The sequence below is a fragment of the Gorilla gorilla genome, chromosome 10 (assembly GCF_029281585.2).
Source record: "Gorilla gorilla gorilla isolate KB3781 chromosome 10, NHGRI_mGorGor1-v2.1_pri, whole genome shotgun sequence".
Lineage (NCBI taxonomy): Eukaryota > Metazoa > Chordata > Mammalia > Primates > Hominidae > Gorilla > Gorilla gorilla.
In genome coordinates this window covers 119,213,727-119,237,567 of record NC_073234.2, presented here as the reverse complement: position 1 = coordinate 119,237,567, position 23,841 = coordinate 119,213,727, and the positions used below count along the sequence as shown (strand labels likewise).

General features: G+C 43.4%; 1 protein-coding gene across 3 annotated transcripts in view; it reads left to right on the top strand.

The window, feature by feature from the left end:
- The window catches only part of NT5DC3 (5'-nucleotidase domain containing 3), a 77,770-nt gene that overhangs the window by 23,042 nt on the left and 30,887 nt on the right, over nt 1-23,841 (top strand). For all 3 annotated transcript variants that reach the window (XR_010129405.1, XM_063694260.1, XM_055357856.2), the window contains exons 2-6: nt 3,082-3,266; nt 11,286-11,360; nt 11,840-11,895; nt 19,534-19,624; nt 21,177-21,314. Coding sequence is in view for 2 of the 3 variants with exons in the window: in XM_063694260.1 (XP_063550330.1) it covers nt 3,082-3,266; nt 11,286-11,360; nt 11,840-11,895; nt 19,534-19,624; nt 21,177-21,314 (545 nt within the window). In the remaining variant the exon portion in view is untranslated. The remainder of the gene's footprint in view (nt 1-3,081; nt 3,267-11,285; nt 11,361-11,839; nt 11,896-19,533; nt 19,625-21,176; nt 21,315-23,841) is intronic.

Here is a 23,841-nt window from a genome sequence, read left to right as displayed (position 1 = left end):
TGTGTAGGGATATAAAGCCTTGGTTTTAATAAACTAGGTGCAATGTGGGAACTTAATTGGGAGCCATGAATAGGCTTTAGGGGATGAATCCCATGAAATTTTCTGCAAAATCTGCACATGCATGGAGAGGATTCCATAGCTTCTGTTAGGTTTTGAGAGGGATTCAGATCTCAAAGCTGTTAAGGAGCCTTGTGAAATGCTCAGAATACCTCACTGTGGCTGGGTTGGTCCCTGACTGGGGCCTCAGTGCCCTGACTGGAGCTGTTACTATGCAAGAGGAATGCTTCTTGAACGTTTCAGGTGGCTTTTTAGAGTGAATGAGTATACTATGTGCCATTCATAGTCAGAAAGAAGTGAGTAGAAAGGAAAGGGGAAGCTCAGAAATGATGGATTGACTTTCTTTTATTTTAGGAAAAAATGCACTTGAAAGGGAGTTAAGAACATAGATTCTGGAGCCAAATTTCCCAGGTTCAAATCCCAGCCCTGCCATTTGGTGCTGGTGTATCCTTAGCAAATTAAGGAATTTCCATGCGTCTCTAGTGTCTTCGTTTGTGAAATGGGGATAAAGTAGTATTTGCTTCCTAAGGTTGTGGGAAGGATTAAATGAGAGAATGTAAAGTCTTCTTGATAGCATGTGGCACATGGTAAGTGCTTAATAAATATTAGCTGTTATAATAGAGTCAGGTGGTTGTCCTTAGTAATGTGAAAAGTAGTAAAATGTGGACAGTTCAGGTTTTATGTACATGTACCTATCTCCAAAAAGTCACCTGCCTTCAGCATTTGTCTGCCTTTGAGCCATTTCAAGAAAATTTTGGTGCATAAACATCATAAAAGGTGAAAAAAACTGTCATATATAATTTTAGCAAAATAGGATAGTCTGTGTTTTTGTCATAAAAAGTTGGATGATTGTGTTTGTCCTGTTAAATGATTAATCTGATGAGAATATCACATTTTTTTGTCTTTTGAAATATATTGCTCAGTCTTGGATCCTGAATTTCATCTAGGATATGGCCATGGAGGCCTTGTCATCTGAGATGTCACCCTTATGATCAGTTTCTCCATCATCATTAGGCCTAGAGAACTGCTGTCTCTCTCTGCCTTCACCTCCTGGCACATCTGATAACTGTGAGATGTCTTGCCCTGTTAGCTTTCTTTTTTTTTTTCTTTTTGCTGTTATGGATGGAAAATGAAAAACTGATTTCTCAACAGTGTTCCATGAAAGCAAAAAAAAAAAAAAAAAAAAGAAAAAAGACTGCAAAGATGGTATCTTCAGACTTCTTTTATACCTTCTTGAAAGTGATGCAGTTCTTTGCGCAGTGCCATGAGAACTGAAGGATGATGTCATAGTGATGACTTATTTCACTACTGCACTATCTTAAGTGATTTCTTATTCTCCTGCTTTCTTAATTTAGTCTTTTAAAAAATCATAGGTGGCAATAATTGAGAGGTAATGATGAAATAATTCTAATAATAAAGCATTTCAGCATACTGGAAAAATAAGATCACCAACATCCCCTATCGCATCTTAGATTTTTTAAAAGGGTCCAGTGGACTCATGGAAATTGTAAAGTAGAATGAATTTTTGAAAGGCTTCCAAGAAAAAAATAGAAATCATGAAGTAGCAGTCCTTACAAATAGTTAGAACTGCTCAAAAAAGAAACCCAAACCTAACATCCAGTGGACCCTGATGGTAGAAGGTAGTCACGTCTACAAACCCATCTGAAGGAAATCATCTGAAAGGCAAAGATTAACACATGAAGGTGCTCATTGCAGTGTTATTTTTATTAAATAGGAAAAAACTTAAATGTGTAACATAGAGTACAGGTTGAACATACCTGATCTGAAAATCTAAAATCCACAATGCTCCAAAATCTCAAACTTTTGCATGCTGACATGATGCTCCAGTCACTCATTGGAGCATTTTGAATTTCGGACTTTTTGATTAGGGAGCCACGATTGGTAGGTATAATGCAGATATTCCAAAATATGAAAAAATCCTATATCCAAAATGGTTCTGTTCCCAAACGTTTTGGATAAGGGATGCTCAACCTGTAGTAGGTTGATTATGGCACACCAATATATATCAAAGTCTCATGTAATAGTTTGTTCTCAAAAAGTATAGGATCATGATTGAATATTAAATTTAGTGAGCTCAATGCAAACCTGTAAATATAGTGTGAGGTTAGCTATGTAAAATATATACATAGAAAAATGTTGGCAGCAAATACATAAAATGTCAGTAGTTTTTTTCTGGGTGGTGAGATGATGTATGATATTTAGATTTTGTTAACTATACTTTTACTTTCTAAAATCTGCAAATGTATTTTTTAAACAAATCCTTTTTGTGATGTTGAAGCAAATGTTCTTTTCGGTAGCAAATGTTCTTTTATTGAGGAATAATTTATATACCATACAATTCACCCTTTTAAAGTCTCCCATTCAGTGGTTTTTAGTACGTTCACAAGAGGTGTTCAACCATCACCATTGGCCAGGTACAGAGGCGCATGCCTGTAATCCCAGTACTTTGGGAGGCTGAGGTGGGTGGGTTGCTTGAGCCCAGGAGTTTGAGACCAGCCTTGGCAACACAGGGAGACCCTGTCTCTACAAAAAGTACAAAAATTAGTAGGGTGTGATGGTGTGTGCCTGTAGTCCCAGCAACTCAGGAAGCTGAGTTGGGTGGATTGCTTGAGCCCTAGAGATTGAGGCTGCAGTGAGCTATGATTGTGCCACTGCACTCCAGTCTGGTTAACAGAGCGAGACCTTATCTCAATCCCCCAAAACCATCACCACCATGAATTTTACAACATTTTCATCACCACAAAAAGAAATTCTGTGCCCATTAGCAGTGAGCGGTCCTAGGCAACCATGAATCTCCTTTCTGTGCCTATGGATTTGTCATTTCTGGACATTTCATATGAATAGGATCATGCAACCTGTGGTCTTTTGTGGCTGGCTTCCTTCACCAGCATGTTTTCAAGGTGAAGCAAATCTCTTTTTTAGTCTAGTTTACTCATTTTTTTCTTTAGAAATCATACCCTTATTTATTATGTAGTATAATGTATTTTTTTTCTTTATTTCCAGAATTGGTTCCTTCCATTATGAGCAACTTGTTGAATCCAGATGCCATTTTCTCAAACAATGAAATGAGCCTGTCAGACATTGAAATCTATGGCTTCGATTATGATTACACCTTGGTGTTTTATTCAAAGCACCTCCACACGCTGATATTTAATGCTGCACGGGACCTTCTCATCAATGAACACCGGGTAAGATCACAGGGACATTTCAGGCTTCTCCCTCCCCTTTTCCTCTTAGAACAGGCTTGAGCTGACATGACCCCAAGTCTGCCACAGAGAAGTCATTTAATAAATTGTTGCTAAATGAATAAGTAGATTTTGTTCCCTTCCAAGTAACTCTCATCTGGAAGATGATAGTTTTTTTAAAAAAAATCTTTAGATGTCTTTTGGCAAAAGACCTTCCCAAGATGCTCATTAGTGGAGATTTGGCTGTAGATATTTACACTCTCGTCTTTCACAGAATGACACGGTGTCTCCTGGAGCTTGATGAATTGGCAGCCTGCCTGTTGAATTCTGGTTAGGAGGAATTCCTCAAATGATAGGAGATGTTTTACCTTCAACACCAATTTGAATTGCTGAGTACAGCATATTTGAATGTCTTTCTTCTGATACGTAGTATTGTTGAGTTTTTAATGAGGAAGGAAAAAAAGAAAATATGCAACCCTATCATTTTTTTCTGTAGTCTGATTTGAGTACACATTTCAGGAAGCAGGATAAGAAGTGTCCTCAGAAGTCTTGTGGGCCCGTACCCTTTGAGACCCCTCCTGGGAAGTACAGCTCAGTTCTCCATCTCAGACAGGTGCATGTTGACATAGGAGGTGGTTCTGATTTTTGGGAAGTTCTTCATGGATTGAACAATTTTGCCTTCATACAGCTGTCACCATTGACTTCTTTTCTTCCTTGATTTATTGCTTCACATGTTTCTTAAGCCTCCTTGTGCCAAGCCCTGCAATACAAGCTGGGAAGATAAAGATGAGTAGGAGACAGGCATTGCCCGTGGAGAACCAACAGCCCAGTGGGGTCGTCGGTCACGTGGGTAGATCAGTTATGCAGCCTCCTAGTGGAGGTCTCCTTAGACATTGAGTGTGTCTGACTGTGATGGTTAGAACAACTTTCTCTCCCTTAGGGAATTGGGGAAGCAAAGAAGAAGGTGATATTTCAGCCAAATCTTGAAGGAGTTGGCAGCAAAGGAGGGCTGAGGGTGGGTATGAGTAACTTCTAAACCCAAATTATGCAAACCACTATTTTATATTTAACCATTCGAGTACCAGACATATAATGGGCTAGTGTTGTATGGACCAGCCATTACGCCCTCTAAGACTTTCCCCAAGTTGATTGTTCTTAGCTCTTTTAACTGTTCTCATTTGTCCTCTTTTCTTTTCATCGTCCTAGTCATCTTCCTTTGTGTGTGCTCTGGATTGTTTCTCTCAAATGTGAGGCCTTGAAGATGTTACCCCAGGTGGGGTCTGGCTGGAGTGGAATAGAAGGAGACCATCACCTGCCTGGTTCTGGATGCCATACTTTTATTAATGCAGCCAAAGTTCTCCTTAGTTTTGGATCCTAACCATTAGATTCAGCGTATTTTCTCATCCCCCTCAGCTCTTGGTTATCTGTGGATTTAAGCAACTCATTTTGTCCATATCCAAAATGCAGTCATGGCGTTTGCCAAAAAGAAGCTTCCCTTCTGCCACTAAGCCAGCAGCCTGCTTTCTTTAGTTATGGCCACTTTACTAGATGTAAAACCACCTAGCCACTTGGCATCCAGCGGCAGGTCTCGTTTGTTCAAGGGACTACTCTCTTCCATCTAAACTGCGGTCCTTTGCCTGGATCATGAGATGAAAGCCAACTAAGAACAAGGTGGTTCTGACCTTGGTTCCTGCCTGCCACCCCATGCCATCTGTTCACTACCCCCTAAAAGGTGGATCCAAAGGGGTGTTGCATTGGTGCTGGCATTTCAGTTCCAGGTCAGCTGCAGTGTTTTCTGTGACTTTGATGTCATTTATAAAAAGCAAGCCATGATCCCAGTGGCAGTGTTCATTGATTGTCCACTAGGTGCTGAAAGCACAGGTTCTAAGGCCTCACTGCTGGGGTTCAAATTCTGCCTTTATCACTTAGTTCGTACATAATCTTGATTGACTCACTCAATTCCTCTGGACCTCAGTTTTCTCCCCTGTAAAATGGGCATAGTAACAGTGCTTTCCTCACAGTCACTGTGGTAAACGAATTAATAAATGTAAAGTAGATGGCACATAGAAAACACTCAATAAATGTTAGCTATTTATTAATACTAATACTATTGTTTCTAATCTGTACAACAACCCTGCACACACATGTTGTCTCTGTTTACAGCTGAGGAAACTGAGGTTCAAAAAATTAAGCTACTAGATCAAGGCCACAGGCCAGTAGGAGACAGAACCAGGATTTGAACTCAGGTCTGTCTGTTTCCAAAGGACTCTATTCTCTCCTCGACTCCATGTTGCATCTCTTATGGGGTTACTAACACCTTTCCATCCTATGGTTTTTTTTGTTCAGATGCAAATAAAATATTCATGAAAATAAAAAATTTGTGAACATAAAAAGTTTATGAAATTTGAGGGGAAGAGAGATGAAATAGATGGATAAAATAAAAGCTGCAATCACTATTATTTGAAAAGCCTCTAGATTTAAGATCATTGAAATTTCATTCTCATTATGTCTGTTTGTTGCTTTGATAAAACTATAGTTATAATACTAATTATATCAGGCATATTAGTAGAGTCAGTTATGCTTATGCAAATTTTTCTCTTCTTCTGATTAAACAAAATAATTCTTCGAAGATGCACTGAGTTCAGGGCCATTTTTGCAGCCAAGACCGATGCACTTTGTGTAGTTGTAGAAATGGAAAGACATCGCTTTTGAGACGCACAGTCATAGAACAGTAAATTTCCAATTTAGCATCTCTCCAAAAAGCAAACATAAAAGGTTCCAGCTCCTTCGTAATTACGCTTTTTAAAAAATAAGCAATTTTTACAAAAATGGAAATTTTTAAAAAAATTGAGTAATAACTGTCTATATTTTGGTTTTATTTGTCCACCAAGGAGTAGAAAGGGAGGGGTAGAAGAGCTCTTGATTTCATCTCCCAGCTTCACACCTTAGTCAGCATTTCTTCTCTTTAGTTGGCACCATTGATCACCTGATTGTTCATATCCAAAGCATTGGCTGTGACCCCTCGCACTCCGTGTCCATGTCTGATCTCTCAGCAAATGCTATGCTCTCTTTTTCCTTTAAATAAACTTTTAGGATAGTTTTAGGCTTACGGAAAGGTTGCAAATACTGAGTTCCTGTATGTATACACCCAATGCCCAGTTTCCTCCAATGTTAACACTTGACTAAGGTACATTTACAACTAAAGAACCAATCTTGATACATTATTATTCACTGAAGTCCATACTTCCTTCACATATTTTTGGTTTTTATCGAATGTCCATTTCCTCCTCCAGGATCCCCTGCAGGACACCACATTGCAGTTAGTTGTCATGTCTCTCAGGCGCCTCTTGGCGTTGAGAGCTTCTCTGACTTTCCTTGCTTTTTTAAATGACCCTGACAGTTTCAAAGCATGCCAATTAGGTGCTATGTGCGTTTTCCTTATGATTAGCCTGGGTTACGGGTTTGGGGGAGGAAGACCACGAGGTGAAGTGTGGTTTTCATCCCATCATAGTGAGGGCCTCCCCAGCCTCCTCCAGCCGTCTCCCCTCCTCCCCTCCTGCTCCTTGAACCTCCAAACCCTTTCCTACTTCTGCCTTGGAGCACTCTTTCTTCCCCCAGATGAGGCTTGCTCCTGGCTTGCTTCCCCCCCACCCCACCACCCGCAGATTTGAGAATGCTTGTATTGCATTTTCTTTTAGAACATACACTCCAAGGCGTTATATTCTGTGTGTGTATTTGTGTATGGTCTACCTTCCCAGGTAGAATGGGAACTTTGCAGGGGCAGACACTTTTGTCAGTTTTGTTCATTGCTGTATTCCGAGGCCCTGGCACAAAGTAGGTACTCAGTAAACATTTGACATCTGCATCCGTGAGTTCTGCAGGTAAGTGAGAGAGTTGTGCTTCATGTGGGGCCAGCGTCCTGATGAGGTCATTTTACTCTAGCATCGTGTTTTGTGTGGATTTCAGAGAGCTTAGTTTTTGTTCCCTTCTGCGTTGCCTCTAATTAGATGCATAATTTAGGCTACTTTAAATATTAAACTGAGACCTCTGGAAAACAGGTATGTTTATAGGCCTCTGGACCTCAGGAACCCACAGCAGTGTTATAACGTAGAGGTTACTAGCTGTATCTGAGAGCTGTAATTACCCAGGACGGTAGGAATTAGGCACACATGGAGAAGTCTTGGGTTCGCTGCTGCATTTTGGTATTAACTTTGCTTGAAGCTATAGGGACGTTTCTGTAGCATTTTTCAGGGGGACACTTTGCTCTTTATCAGCACACAGGAATTTGCCCAGATTTTAACTGGGATTAGAACAAAGTCAGGGTACTAAAGGAAACCAGACTGGGCCTAAATTAGAATTTTAATAAAAACCCTAAGTCAAGGGCTTTATCTTTTATATTTCTTACTGCTTTTAGGGATACCAGTTATCTCCATAATACCTCACCTTGGGTGAGTCTTTTTATTTTTTCCCCCTTGGGTGGTGAAAAGTTTCTAAACTACGAAAAGTCCTGAAAATCTAGCTGAGACCGTTGGAGAGGACTGTAACCAACTGGCTGCTGTGAGCAGCTCTGGTTCTTGGGCTGGATGTCACTGTTAACAGGTGTTCTACTGATGCTGTGTGTGTGTGTGTTGGAAATGGGCCAATCACGAGGATGTTTTTGACTAGGCTGGTTGTATGGGGAGATTACAATTTAGGGGCAGGAGCAGAGCACAGAAATCACCCTAGTCAAAATGGTTCGACTAGATGAGGCCTTGGAGAAGACTTACCTAAAGTCATACAGGAGAGTAGCAGGGGCTAGTAGGGTGGACCTAAAACCCCAGGCCGCCAGTTCTCAATCCAGCGAAGCCACTCAATTTTATTGAGCACTTGCTATGTGCCAGGCACTGCCCTGACTTGCCACATGCATTTTTGGGCTGAATCCTTTGCAATTCCAAAAGGATAGGATTCTTGTTATCTTTTCTTTGTAGATGAGAAAACCAAGGCTTAGAGGGACAGATGACCTTGCCCAGGGTCACCCAGCTAGCACATAGCAGGACCAGGATTTGATGCCTGGTCTCTCAGCCCCGGAACCTGTATTCTTCATTATGACATTGTCCTGTTGGGGCTTTTCCAGCTGTGTCTGTCAGTTTTCAAGATCATTGATATGGTTTGGCTGTGTCCCCATCCAAATCTCATCTTGAATTGTAGCTCCCATAATCCCCACGTGTCATGGGAGGGACCTGGTGGGAGGCAATTGAATCATGGGGGTGGGTTTTTCCTGTGCTGTTCTCACAATAGTGAATAAGTCTCAAGAAATCTAATGGTGTTATAAAGGCGAGTTCTCCTGCACAAGCTCTCTTGACTGCTGCCATGTAAGATGTGACTTTCCTCCATGATTGTGAGGTCTCCCCAGCCATGTGGAACACTGAGTCCATTAAACCTCTTTCCTTTATAAATTACCCAGTTTCAGGTATGTGTTTATCAGCAACGTGAGAACGGACTCATATAGTCACTCACTATGGTCTTTGGACCAAATAAACATTGTGTATTTCTCAGGAGTGGCTCCCCAAGAATAACATTGAGAGTGAGAGGCAAGCGGAATGTGAGTGTGTGGAGGGCATGTCCTGCTGGGGAGCCCAGATAAGCCTCATTCAAAGAAAGAACCACCAGACTTTTCAGCAGTAAACACTCTCTTATTTAAGTGCCAGCAATCAACTAAAATAGTTGGTGCTCCACTCATAACTGCAAATGCTTTCAGCAAACTTGTTGAACCCCTCTGAGGTGGCAGGTGCTGCTGTCACAGGGAGGCGATGAGTGTCCAGTATATAGTGGCTCAGAGTTGGTTCAGAATTGATTATGTGGTGGTTAGGGGTGGACTTGGGTGTGACACAGACCTGGGTTCAAATACTGGCTCAACCACTATCTAGCTGTGTGACCTTGGGCAAATTCCTTGCCCCTGATCTTCAGATTATTCAATAGTAAAATAGGCTTGAGATGCCTGCTTCCTTCATGCTGGTGTAGTGAGGGATAAAGATAAAGAAAGTCATAGAAAGTGTCTAGTGTGTGGCACATAGCATATGCTCAGTGAAGGCACCGCTCTCAGTGACATATTAAAATATTTCTCTCCTGTCTGCCCTCTTATTATCCATCAGTCATGAGTTTAACAGGAGATTGCAGAGCTGCTGAAGTCCCTTGGCCCCCCTTCAGTAAGCAGATCCAGGGTGCCAAGCGTTGGGTTCTGTGTCAGCTTGTCAAGTATGTCTGCAAAAATGCCAGACCATACACAGGGTTCTCAATTCTTGGAAACGCCCATGAATGGAAATGTCAGTTTGGTGATTTCTTGGCACACATGGCAGGTGGTGGATAAATGATCCCAAATGTGACATTTGAGTTAGTGCTTTGTGCAGCTTGACTTGAAAAATTGCCACATGCGGGTCAGCCTGCTGGTCCCAGGAAATGTTTTTGTACAAATGGAACCCTGGCTATGAAATATTAGCAGCTCAGCCATGGAAGGAGGTTTCCTGGGCACTTAATAGTTGTCTGGGTTTTAAGTTAAGCAACTTGCATCACAGTTGGAAGGTCCTATGATGTTGCCTCTCTAGACTCAGGAATAGATGTTCTGTCCTGCAGGTCTGTGCTCCGAGGGCAGAGGGGCAGTGGGGAGAGCAGGGGAGAAGGCCCCAGCCTGATTCTCTGCCCACCATACCCTAGCTTGTTTCATTCAGAACCTCTGATGTCCCTCTGAATAAAATGGGGATGGTAGGGCCTGCCGTGTAGTAGCAGCAGAAATGGTGCCCACAGATCAGTGCCATCCACAGGGTAGCTTGTGTCCTAATTCTGAGATTTAGGGAGAGAAGTAAGGACTTGGATACCTGGTGCAGTAGATAAGGAGGAGCCAGCAATTTTGCATAGTGTGAGGAATGGCTTGATAATAGGAAATACCAGGGGAACTGGGCTGCTGTATTAGTTTGGTTTTCATGCTGCTGATAAAGACATACCCAAGGCCGGGTAATTTATAGAGAAAAAGAGGTTTAATGGACTCACAGTTCCATGTGGCTGGGGAGGCCTCACAATCATGACAGAAGGTGAAAGGCACATCTTACATTGGCAGCAGGCAAGAGAGAGAATGAGAACCAAGTGAAGAGGTTTCCTCTTATAAAACCATCAGATCTCGTGAGTATGGGGGAAGCCGCCCCCATCATTCAGTTGTCTCCCACCAGGTTCCTCCCACAACACGTGGGAATTATGGGAACTGCAATTCAAGATGAGACTTGGCTGGGGACATAGAGCCAAACCATATCTGCTGCCTTCACAACTGTTCTGAGACAGAGTGCTGGATAGTAACCGCAATCCATGTGCCAAGGAAGGGCCTCCCTAGGCCTAGTGTGGGGAATGCTGTGTCTGACAGCCGTGGGGTTGCCCAGCTGGAGGGTGGGCAGTGGCCAGCTATCCAGATGAGGGAAGCAATGAAAGCTCTATGGAGAGGCTCCACTCTGAGAAGTTTTCACCTTAAGGCTCTCCGTGAAACCTGGTAATGGGGCCGTCCAGGGGCCTGCCACATCAAGGTGCTCACATATGAGTTGAATGGATGGTTGACAATGAGTTTGGGTAAAGCTGTGCTTCCAGTATTAGGGGGAACATTCCAGCCTCTCTGCAGCAGCCTTGAAGATAAAAGGAGGGAGTGATGGGTGGAGATTGAAGCCGATGTGTTCCTGGGGTCTTAGGGATCTGGGAGTCTAGGGACACAGGTAGGGGAGGGAAAGAGAGGAGAGAGTTGAGAGAAGTTGGCAGGGGAGAGAATGAGGCCCAGCCTGTACTTGGGCAGATGGACAGGGCGCAGGGCAGGATGGAAGGCTCTGGCCAGCGTGCTTGCTAGGAGGCACTTGGATTGGAAGCAGAGGGACAAGCTGTGGTCTGCCCCTTCTGACCCTAACCTCCCACTGGTGTATCAACTACCTCAGCCTTTGTACAAGGGCCAGATCTGGACAAGATCCTGCACTTGGCACATTGTTGGCTAAAACCAGTTCCTTTCTTCTTTCTTAGTATCCAGCAGAAATTAGGAAGTATGAGTACAACCCAAATTTTGCAATTCGTGGACTTCATTATGATGTACAGCGGGTAGGTTTACTTCTCCTGTTTTTCTGTGGTTTAATGATGTTTGGAAATGAAATGTACTGTTGGTACTTTTCTTTACTGAACGGGCAAATTAGTTTTAAATTATGTTATTTGGGACTGCAGAACCAAATTTATTCACATATATTTGGATAGAATCTTCTGGAAGAGACTATGTATTAGAAAAGCATAAATGCATTTAGCTATTTAGGAGATACTGTTTATTTCTAGTAGTCATTTTGGTGTTTTGAGGAGGAACCAGTTGCCGTATCTATTTTTTTCCCCTTTTCTTTTTGCAGATAGGCCATTTCTTTAAAGAGCTGTACAGCACATTAATTAACAAGCAACCCTTTCAGGAATATACAGTGTGCTTCCTTGTTAGGGCAGCCTAATGTTGATAGGATATATGATGACACCTGGATGGCTCATGTAATATGCAAATAGTCATACATTATTTACATGTGCATATGTTTATGTTTTTAAAGGCAGTATTAATGAAGATCGATGCTTTTCATTATATCCAGCTGGGAACTGTCTACAGGTAAGAGTAAGAGGAGATACATTTAATTTACGTGAAGTAACCAGGTGCTTTGGGTTTCAGGACCCTCTGACTGTTGAATGATGAAGAGGGCTGCAGTGTGAATATGATTCATTCATTCACTCACTTACTCAAGAGCATTTGTTGAGGCCTGCTACCATGCCAGGTGCTAAGGGCTTGGTGTGCATTGATGTCCTCAAGGAGCTCAGAGTGTGGGTGGGAAGTCATGTAAGTAAACTTGACTGCAGTTCAGAGTGACAGAGGTGATGATAGAAATGTGCTCAGAGGTCGGGAGCAGTCTGGAGGACTGGAGGAAGGACTGGTTTTCCAGAGATGCTGGCTGGCAAGCTGAGGGAGGGTCCTGATGAGGAGACTTGGAGCAGGAGGGCTATGGGGGTGAGGGAATAGGGTTCTCCTTCCCACCATGGTATTTGGGTGGTTTGGATATTGAGACTTTTTTTTTTTGAGGTGGAGTCTCGCTGTGATGCCCAGGCTGGAGTGCAATGGCACAATCTAGGCTCACTGCAGCCTCTGCCTCCCAGATTCAAGTGATTCTCCTGCCTCAGCCTCCCGATTAGCTGGGACTACAGGCACATGCCACCATGCCTGGCTAATTTTTATATTTTTAGTAGAGACAGGGTTTCACCATATTAGCCAGGCTGGTCTTGAACTCCTGACCTCAAGTGATCTGCCTGCCTCAGGCTTCCAAAGTGCTGGGATTACAGGCATGAGTCACCACGCCCGGCCGTCTTTGTAACTTTTAAAATGGAGGACTTGGCCTTTTTTTATTCTCCAATTTGGGAGGGGATTTAGGAGTGTGATTTGTATTTAGGTGCACAGCTTATACTTAAAAGTATGTCTTAGCTTACATTCTTCTCTCACAAACTATTTGTTAAAATTAATGCTTGTTTATTTTTAAAATCAAAGTGAAACATGGATAGAGTCACACAGTCAAACAGGATTAAAGATGTCACAGGGGTCAGCAGTAATCTTCTGTGCTCCCCTCTGCCCCTAAAACCTTTAAAGTCTTTAGATTTTTTAAGTAATGTGCTCATTCTTCTATTTCCTAATTTATTAATTCTGGACGTTGTCCCTGCTGTGGTAGATAAGGACTTAGCTTTCTGGCACTTCCTCCCGCTTCTCCAGTCTCATTCCTCTCATCTCATTCAGATCTCAGTTTTTGGTGGTTGTACTGGTCACTGTTTACATTATGACTCAGAAGGTCTTGCCTGGTTCACTTTTTTTTTTTTTTTTGTTATTGAGATGGAGTCTCCCTCTTGTTGCCCAGGCTGGAGTGCAGTGGCGAGATCTCGGCTCACTGCAACCTCTGCCTCCCGGGTTCAAGTGATTCTCCTGCTTTAGCCTCCCAAAGAGCTGGGATTACAGGCATGTGCCACCACGCCCGGCTAGTTTTGTATTTTTAGAAGAGACAGGGTTTCACCATGTTGGCCAGGCTGGTCTTGAACTCCTGATTTCAGGTGATCTGCCCGCCTCAGTCTCCCAAAGTGCTGGGATTATAGGCGTGAGCCACTGCACCCAGCTGGGTCACTCTTAAGCCAGGTAGTGCCGTGCGACTATTTTCTTTCTTGTGCAATATTTTGTTTTTCTTAGATTTTAACAATAATCTCAGTTTTTGTTTGCCTAGTTTTCTGTGTAGGTATCTCTGATTTTTTCCAAATAGTCCATTACAAATGTTAGGCATGTATTTATTTTCCAATAATTCAAATGTTTTCAATAATCTGTCACTTTTTAAAAAAAAAATTGACTCTCCCCTCCTGGTCTGATCTGGTTTGGTTGCTTGTCTTGGGACTTCCCTTTGCTACTTTCCCTGTTTCAAATTCCCTTCTCTTCCTCTCTCTGGCTTTACTCCCTCACTTTGCTTGAGTATATCCTCCAGTAGCCTCCTGGTGCCTCCTTGTGCTGAGCCTTTCTGCAGCTTGTGGTGGGGAATCAGTTCTTGTCGTGGGTATACCCTTGCAGGCCTCTGTTATCAGTGTTAAGTCAAGATACCTTCTTTGCATCCAGTGTTTCTCTTCCAGTGTCTTGTGGAAATGTCTTGTCTATTGATGTCTTTGCTCTCATTTCCTTTGACTGTTTTTACTGTCACTTTAATGGTGTTTCAGGATGGAGAGGAGGTGGTGGTGATGATGGTAATAATATTACTAATAGCGACTAGCAAATATTGAGTCTTGCTATGGGACAGGCATATAAGGGTTTTGTTATAAGGGTTTTGTTTAACTCATTCAATCCTCAAAATAACTATATGAAGTAGGTACTATTATTAGTGCCAGAGGTGTTAAGTAACTTGCCCAAGGTCACACAGCAAATAAATGCCTGGGCTAGAATTCAGACCCAGGCAGCCTGGGTCCAGAGTCTGTGCTCTTGGCCACCATGCTGTGTGGCCTTTCTTAAGGTACAAGGGATAGTTGGAGTCCCTCAACACAGTTTTTTTTGGGGGGGGGCGGTAATGAATGAATCTATTTTAGTATGGACAATTACAAATAATCTTTCCAGCAAGATCACATCTTGCTGTGAAACATGGATGGAGCTGGAGGCCATTATCCTTAGCAAACTAATGCAGGAACAGGAAGCCAAATACTGCATGTTCTCTCAAGTGGAAGCTAAATGATGGGGACTCATGGACATATAGAGGTGAACAATAGACTCTGGGATCTACTGGTGGGTGGAGGGTGGGAGAAGGGAGAGGATCAGGAAAAATAACTAATAGATAGGGTACTAGGGCTTAGTACATGGGTAATGAAATATCTACAACAAACCCCCATGACATGAATTTACCTATATAACAAACCTGCACATGTACCCCTGAACCTAAAAGTTAAAACAAAAAAACTTTTCATGTATTTTGTAAGTAACATGTATATTAAATATAATTAATACATTTTTGTGCACATGTCTCATTTTCTTAGGATAAGTGAAATTGCCAGGTGAATGTTGTTCATTCATTTTAAGGCTTTTGAAATGGCTCAGTTGACCTCCAGATTGTACCATTCCCAGCAGATTTACTTTTAACTTATATTTTAAAGTTGTTGCTACATTTAACATATTACAATTTTTAGTTTTTCTTTCTCTAAACCTCTTAAATGAACATTCATTTGTTCCCCTACTCATAGCTCCTAATGTTTTCCCAGAATTATTGTTGCAGTGGTGAGGGTGGGGGAGAGAACGAAGAAGGCAAGGTTATGCATGTTTGTGAGAATCCTCACCAGGTCTCTCTATTCTGTCTCTCCATCTCTGTTTCTGCTGTCGGCCCCCTCCATAGACACTTACCCCTTCTCTCCTGGGTTCTTGGGGTTTGCTGCAGGGCACTCCATCCTGGACATTCTTGCCAGACTGATTCCCTAAATCATTACTCCCAATAATCCCCTCCTCTGAATGCCTGGATGGCTCCCTGCTCTCTACAGAATAAAGGCTAAGCCATATGCTTAGGCTTAGGTTTGAGATTTTTATCAACCTGCTTTAAACTCTTCGCTTCCTCTTCTTCCATACACAGCTCCTTGACTTACTAGATTGGTCAAGACTCTTGGTTGAAAGTGACTGAAACTCAAACTGGCTTAGAAACTAATGGTACAGTCCACAGACAGAGTGAGCTTGCAGGTGTGGCTGGCTCCAGGGGCCAAATTGCTATTGTCAGCACTCTTTCCAGCTCTTGGCCTTCCTCTCTGGCTTGGCTCACTCTCAGGCAAGCCCCTCCTTGGTGACCCCTGGCACTACTCAAGCCCACATCTCCCCAGCTCCAGGTCAAGAAGAACAGAGGAGCTTTGTTTCTCCACATTCCACTGGAGTCTCAGGACTGAATCTCATCAGAATGACTTGAGTCATGTGTTTGGTCTTGAACCATTATGATGAAGAGAGACAGGATGCCGGGCAGGCAAAGACAGCACAGGGATTCTTTTCCCTTGACATCTTCTTTCTTGCCACCTGGCATTTGCTCCTGCTGGTGTTCTGCCAGCGTGCAGTTTTCCTTCCTCTCTGCTTCTTGAAATCCTACCCACCCTCCATGGCCAACTTGTGGTGAGTCCTCTGCTCACCCTCTCAGCCTGAAATGCTCTTTCTCCCCTTTCTTCTCCTGGGGTTCACAGGAGAAGAATTGCCTTGTTTCTTGTATATACACTGTCCATTGTGTCAAGGAGTATGGACAGTGTATGAGGCATTCAGGGAGAAGGAGTGTTCAGAATGAGGCTGTAGGAAGTTCACTATTGCATCGCTGCTGAGAAGGGTGTTGAGGTGAGCTGGACTCTGGAGGGAGTGTGTGGACTCGAGTCACTCACGCTTCCTGGGTGCGAACCCCAGCTCCATGGCTCACACGTGTGCGGTCTTGAGCAATCTCTGGACCCTCTGAAAGCCTTGGTTTCCTCCTGTAAAGCAGGCATGATTCCAGTGCCTGCCTAAGGGGCAGCTGGTGAAGATGAAGCATACCTGCACAGGGCCCAGAATATAGGGTGGTGCTGCTGGGCTTCGTGCCTCACATCACGGGGTTTAGTCCACTGAGCCTTGCGTGTGGCCATTTCCACTCTTAGCACCACTCAGAGAAGAGTATTACAGGGCAGGAGGATGTCTGATGGAGAAAAAAACAGCCTTTCTCTGCCCTAATGTATTATATACATTTAAAAAAAATGCCAGTGTGTCCGGGCGCTGTGGCTCCCGCCTGTAATCCCAGCACTTTGGGAGGCTGAGGCGGGTAGATCACGAGGTCAGGAGATCAAGACCATCCTGGCTAACACGGTGAAACCCCGTCTCTCCTAAAAATGCAAAAATTAGCCAGGCGTGGTGGTGGGTGCCTGTAGTCCCAGCTACTCGGGAGGCTGAGGCAGGAGAATGGCGTGAACCTGGGAGGTGGAGCTTGCAGTGAGCTGAGATCGTGACGCTGCACTCCAGCCTGGGCGACAGAGCAAGACTCCGTCTCAAAAAAAAAAAAAAAAAAAAAAGCCCACCCCAAAGCAAGTCATTAGGAAGCCTTGTACCTTAGTGGTTTAATTAAGATCCTGGGCATGCAGAAATGTCACTTTTCTTCTCTTTCACACTAGAAGGGGCCATGAATGAGAGAAGGTGGGAAGAAAGTGTCCCTTTCTAAGGGACGCTTTGTTTCTAAGCAAAGTGTTTCAGCCTAGTTTGTTTCTAAGCCCTGATGCAGGTCTCCAGTCCCTGCACCAGGGTGAATTTTATGATGTTTGGCCCACAGGAGTGAGTGCTGCCCGCTGGGGAGGTGGAGAGGGGTTCCCTACTGCAGCCTCACTTTTGTACCTATAGTTTAAGTTTTTACTAGGAACCTTGTGAAAAGCTGGGGTGGTTCCTTTCACAGCCACACTAGTGAAACCTCTCTATAGTGCTTACATAGACCAACTGTTCTATACATGGTAGCACCTGTGATCTTCTCAGTGACATCAGGAAGTAGGCACTTTTGTAGTTCTCTGCTTTAAGAATGAAGACTTTGAGACCCAAAAGGGATAAATTACTTATCAAGGTAATATCCCTAGTGATGAAGGGAGTGGGAATTTGAAGCCCTGGCAGACTCATTCAGATCTGTGCTCCTAACCTCGTGTTTCTCATGCAGAGCCGGGGAAAAGGAGCTTCCACTTCGATTTCAACATTGGTTGAGGCTGCATTCAGATGTGGCCGGCCAATCTGCCCATGCCTGCTGCAGTTGTGTTTGGCTCTTCGTTCGATGCAGCTGCTTCTTGGGGAATTCAGCTGGCAGATTTCACTGCGTCTTCTGAGCCGCCATTTGGTTGCTTGGCTCTTGTGGATGCAGCCTGGGTGGCTGTGCCTGTGCCTTAGAGGCAGCAGTGGCTTCCAAAGGGCAGGGAAATAACTCTGACCTGGCCGAATCACTTGACTTTTTATATTTTCTCTCCAGTGTTAGAGCCTTAGCAGTGTGGACACATGACTGCTGCTACTCGGCAAGGGCTGATTTCCAAGGTCACTGCCTCGAATGACCTGGCTTAGTACCAGTGTCTTATCTTATTTCTGGAGCAAAGATAAAGGGAGTCCAGTGTTTCTGTTTTTTTCAAAGGCCAGTAGTTGTAACAGGTTAATCAAGATGAGAGGCAAAATATTAATGAATCCACTCAGATAACTTTTTAAAGTAATGTGGGTGATGGAGACGGGAGGAAAGAGGTTGAAGTGATCTTTTTGTTAACGTTACATATCAAAACATAAATGATATCGTACATAGGTTTTACTGTGGACCATGTGGTTTTGTATGCTAAGCAACCTGTTGTGTTAGTAACTGAAATTCTTCTTGAATTATTTATACTCCTGTTGTAGCACAGCGTGACATTTCCTGTACTATTCAGTCTGTTGTTTTGTAATCATTGGTGTCTATTTCTCAAGCACTTTCTCCTCCACAGGAGGGGTGGAGGAGCAGGTGTTTCCCCTCCTGACGCTTGAGAGTGGATGAGTCCAGGTGAATAGGTGAAGGCACCTGCTGTAGTCACTGGTGGCAGAAGCAGGAGTGAAATCCTGGCCACTGACTTCACAATTCTTTTTTTTTTTTTTTGGTATGTGGAGGAGGTGGATTCATTTGCAGATTCCAGAGGCAGGCAGATGGTAGATGAGGAAACTGGCCTTCAGTGTCACAAAGCATTCAGGGTCATTTCCTCTCCAAGGTGGTGGTGCCACAGGGCTTCCTGCCTCATGTCATGGGGTTTAGTCCACTGAGTGTTGGATGTGGCAATTCCCATTCTCAGCACCTGTATTAGTCTGTTCTCACATACCCGAGACTGGGTAATTTATAAAGAAAAAGAGGCTTAATGGACTCATAGTTCCACATAGCGGGAGAGGCCTCACAATCATGGCAGAAGGCGAAAGGCATGCCTTACATGGTGGCAGGCAAGAGAGTATGAGAGCCAAGTGAAAGGGGAAACTCCTAATAAAATCATCAGATTTCGTGAGACTTATTCACTGCCATGAGAATAGTATGGGGGAAACAGCTCCGGTGATTCAGTGTTCTCCCACCAGGTCCCTCCCACAATCTGGGAATTATAGGAGCTACAATTCAAGATGAGATTTAGGTGGGGACACAGCCAAACCAAATCAGCCCCTATCTCAGGCTAGAGTATTGGAGGGCAGGAGGATGTCTGATGGAGACAAAAACAATCTTTCTCTGCCGTAATATATTAAATACATTAAAACAAAAGCCAGCCCACCCCAAAGCAAGTCATTAGGAAGCCTTGTGCCTTAGTGGTGTGAGAGCCTGGACCATAGAGCCAGAAAGCCTGGGTTCTAATCTTGACCTACCACTTCCTACTTTGGTGACCTTGAACAGGTACATGACCTTTCTTTGCTTCAGTTACCTCAGCTGGAAATGGGAAGAATAATGGTGCTTCCCTCCTAGGATTGTTGAGAATTACAGGAATGACTAGGTGTAATTCATATCTGGCCTATAGTATATGCTATGTAATATTTACTATTATTCCTGCTCTTGTTACCAATAGAACAGTAGTAGTAGTAAACATAGTAGCATCTTACCTGATATTTGTAGCATTTACTTGTGGCACATTTTGCCTCGTCATGATGACAGTGTCTTGCACCTCAATTGAAAAATCCCAGCACTGCACAGGGGGGTGAAAATCATTGGTTTCTCTAGTTGAGCTCTTTAACTGCACCATCTGGTTTTTCCAGAGGCCTCAGTGTTGTCCCTGATGAAGAAGTCATTGAAATGTACGAGGGGTCCCACGTGCCCTTGGAGCAGATGAGTGATTTTTACGGAAAGGTAATGAGAAGCACTTTATTCATTTAAAGCAGCCTTTTTCCTTCTTGAAACATGGCCTTGTCGAACTTACCTACTGCTTATATGGAATTGACAGGGAAATTTGAGATTGTGTGTTGAGAGAGACTAGCGTTTGAAGGGGACACCCCCAGATTCTTTCATGATTCTCCTTTCTGAAGCACTTCCTCCCCACCTGATGAAGGCTCTTTTCACCTCCCACATACCTACCCCATTTGCCACCCCATCTCCAGGAATGTCCCTAGTTTCTGGAGTGGGGCTCCAGAACAGATTGGGGCTGTCGGTGTGACAGCTACTGCTTCCCCTGATGAATGGCTGTGAAATGCCAGAGTTGATGGCTACACAGCCACCCTTTTTACCTTCAGGGAAACCTCTGCTTTTCTATCTTTTGTGGTTCTCTTTCCACTCAGAATTTTTGCTTCTTGTCTTACTAGATGCACTCACTTACTTGCTTTGTCCAAATGAAATGGACGATGCCCGGTTAGCTAGTAAACTTAGTACAGACAGCCCCTGACTTACAATGATTCTACTTAGAATTTTTTGACTTTACAATGGTGCAAAACCATCGCAATTTCAACATAAATTACAGTATTCAGTAAATTATATGAGACACTCAACACCTTATTATAAAATAGGTTTTGCGTAGGCTAATATAAATGTTCTGAGAATGCTTAAGATAGGCTAGGCTGAGCCATGATGTTTGGTAGGTTGGATGTATAAATGCATCTTTTACAGTGGGTTTATCAGAATGTAACCCCATCATAAGTTGAGAATCTATAGTGTAAATCGCAAGTATTCAGAGAAAGGCTCTTTTTTAAGCTCAAATGTGGGCCGTGAGGTCGTGCTCCAGTTCAGGAGAATTACATGAGTTTTTATGTCATTATGGGCAATAATTTGTTTGCTGGCTTTCCTCTGTGTTTCCTGAGTGTGAACCGGAAGTGGGACTGAGCACAGGAGAAATTGGGAGGGGAAGGGTGATTAGACTCTAGGGGAAATCAGGGCATTTCTTTTGATATCCTAGTTATACTTAGAGTGAGACATCAGCTCTGTTGTGAATGATAAGGAACAAGGGGAACATTTTACTTTTTTTTTTTTTTTAAGGCAGAGTTTTGCTCTTGTTGCCCAGGCTGGTGTGCAGTGGCGCCATCTCCGCTCATTGCAACCTCCACCTCTCAGGTTCAAGCTATTCTCCTGCCTCAGCCTCCTGAGTAGCTGGGATTCAGGCACCCACCACCATGCCCAGCAAATTATTGTATTTTTTAGTAGAGACGGGGTTTCACGATGTTGTCCAGGCTGATCTTGAACTCCTGACCTCAGGTGATCCACCTGCCTTGGCCTCCCAAAGTGCTGGGATTACAGGCATGAGCCACCACGCTCAGCCTATTGTCCTTTTTTATTATTAGAACTTTCCTTTTTTGTGTCGATGATGGGATCTCGTTTAGTCACGGAAAAGGCTTCCTGCTGTTCCTGGTGCTTCGTGGCTCTGTCCCTCACGTGGGCCCCTGTTTCTAAAGCATTCCTTCCACCCTGTCTGCAGAGCTCTCATGGAAACACGATGAAGCAGTTCATGGACATCTTCTCCCTGCCCGAGATGACCCTCCTGTCCTGCGTGAATGAATACTTCCTCAAGAACAACATCGACTATGAGCCTGTGCATCTGTACAAAGATGTCAAGGTTGTATCCACAGTGAGAGATTACAGTGCTGAGTCTGTTTCAGCCTTTTCAGTGGGAGTCACAGAGCCTTGAACCTCCTTTCTAGGTTAGGTGTTTTAAATAGTCTCTTAGCTGGGAACTCTTATATGTGGTTTAACCTTGAACATTATAAGAAAGATGTTGTTACATCAGGAGAATTGGAAATCAGTCAAAAGTTTTGTTAAAACGAGATGGTGCTGACACTGTTATCTCAATTTTTGATCCTTTCTGACCAGAAGGCCAAGGCCAGGGCCGGTGCACTTGGCCAAAGGGATGATGGGGATGGAAGTCCAGCCTGTACCCACTCACCCGTGAGTCTGCCCGAGCAAGGGTACCTCTTCTTTTTTTTTTTTTTTTGAACAGAGTCTTGCTCTGTCACTCAGGCTGGAGTGCAGTGGCGTGATCTTGGCTCACTGCAACCTCTGCCTCCCGGGCCTCCCGGGTTCAAGTGATTCTCCTGCCTCAGCCTCCCAAGTAGCTGGGATTACAGGTGCCTGCCACCACGCCTGGCTAATTTTTGTATTTTTAATAGAGACGAGGTTTCACCATGTTGGCCAGGCTAGTCTCCAACTCCTAACCTCAAGTGATCCTCCCACCTCAGCCTCCCAAAGTACTGGGATTAAAGGCGAGCCACTACGCCCAGCCAGGGTGCCTCTTCGTTACATGGGTTACATTCAAGCTCCCGGCTGGGGGGCCTGTGCCACTGTAGTTGCCCAGAAGGGATGCCTTTTTCCTTTGCCTACAAAGGTTCCATGTGGCTCTCTAAAGTCCTGCAAAAGCCTTGCAAGAATCCAGTTGGGGGACGGGGGATGTAGACAAATGTAAATGTTTACGTGAACATATACAAAGTCCTCACTTACTGTTGCCCATAGGTTCTTGGCATCCGTGACTTTAAGTGAAACCGTGTGCAACAGGTCCTTGAATAACGCCAATTTCTTTGATGTCATTTTAATTTTGACAAGGAAAAAAATTGATTTTGCTTTATGTCGTTTCACATAGAGTTGCAGTTTCTAAGAACCTACTGAAGATGTTAAGGACTTACTGTACAAATCATTTGTATTTATAAATTTATTTATGTATTTTATGGTCACATGTTTATATATTTATATATGTTCTTTAAGCTGTATGAACTTTTTAGTACTAAAAAAGTTTATATTATTTTATATGTATTTACAGTTATAACATATTTATAAAAATATGTGTTTATTTAAATATATTTTTTAAAGATACATATTTACACATTAAAATATTTTTGTTATATATTTATAAGTAAATTTAAGTTTTGGCAGTGTGAATCCTGGGTTTTAGGAAGATAGAGGATAAATTATAGTTTCTCAATATCAGTGTGGTATTATCCAAATTGAATTTAGGTATTTAGTTTCTGTTCTCTTTTTTGTGTATACACTTTGTCTTTAAAAATCTGTAAGAATCACTTGTAGCAGCCTTGTGCATTCGTAAGGCGAGATGTTGATTTGAAAGCTCAGTTTTTACTGCAAGTGTTGCTACCACCAAGAGCAAATACTTGTGTAGAGCTTAGTAGGTCCTAGGCACTGTTCTTATGAGTGCTTTAGGCATGTTAACTTACTAAATCTTCATAATAATGCAAGGTAGGCACTATTCTTACCATTTTACAAATAAGGACATCGAGGCACAGTGAGGTTGAGTTGCTTGCCCAAGGTCACACAGCTGGTAAATAGCAGAGCCTTGATTTTAAGCCAGGCAGTCTGACTTGCATTTAACTGCTGCCTTCTGCTGCTGGTGTGAAATTGAATCAGGCTTGTGCTGAAAGGTAATTGAGGTTGAGATTGCAGTCCAGAAGTGCTCACTCTTAACAGAAATCTCCCGGCAACAGTCTAAGGCTTAGACACAATTTTGCCTGCAGCCCTGTCTCCTGCTACTGGCTCTAGAAAGTTTCCATAGGCCTCTAGGAATGTCACCACGTAGAGGCCCTGTGCAGTGTCACCTGCCAGTGGGACCCTGTTTTGACACCTGCTAGCTCTCATGCTGCCATACTCCTGAACCCACAAAGGGTTTAACCACCTCCTCTTCCTCTCCCTGGACCACATCTCTGCCTGAGCTACGATCTCATTGCCAGTTCGTTGCCCTACTGGTGGTACCAAAGAGAGAAGGAGGAACCTGTTAGCTATTTGTCTCTGCCTCTCATTCTGTGTTATAGAATTTGCCATTGGGGTCTAGGGACGGAAAGGGCACAAAGATAAAAGAGCAATAACTCCCTTTGTCCAGATGGCCAGGGATCATTTGTTCACAGTACTGCATATAAATTACTGTCTATCATGTGGGACTTTATTCAGAATTATTCACAGAAATTACCTCTTCCAAGCACTCTTTTGAAAATTGCATTGGAAATTGCCACCATCACCATGGAAACTTTGGCTTTCACAAGGGGCTGCCCATGAAAATGGACCAGAATTGGCTGGGTGTGGTGGCTCACGCCTGCAATCCCAGCACTTTGGGCGGCTGAGGCAGGTGGATTACTTGAGGCCAGGAG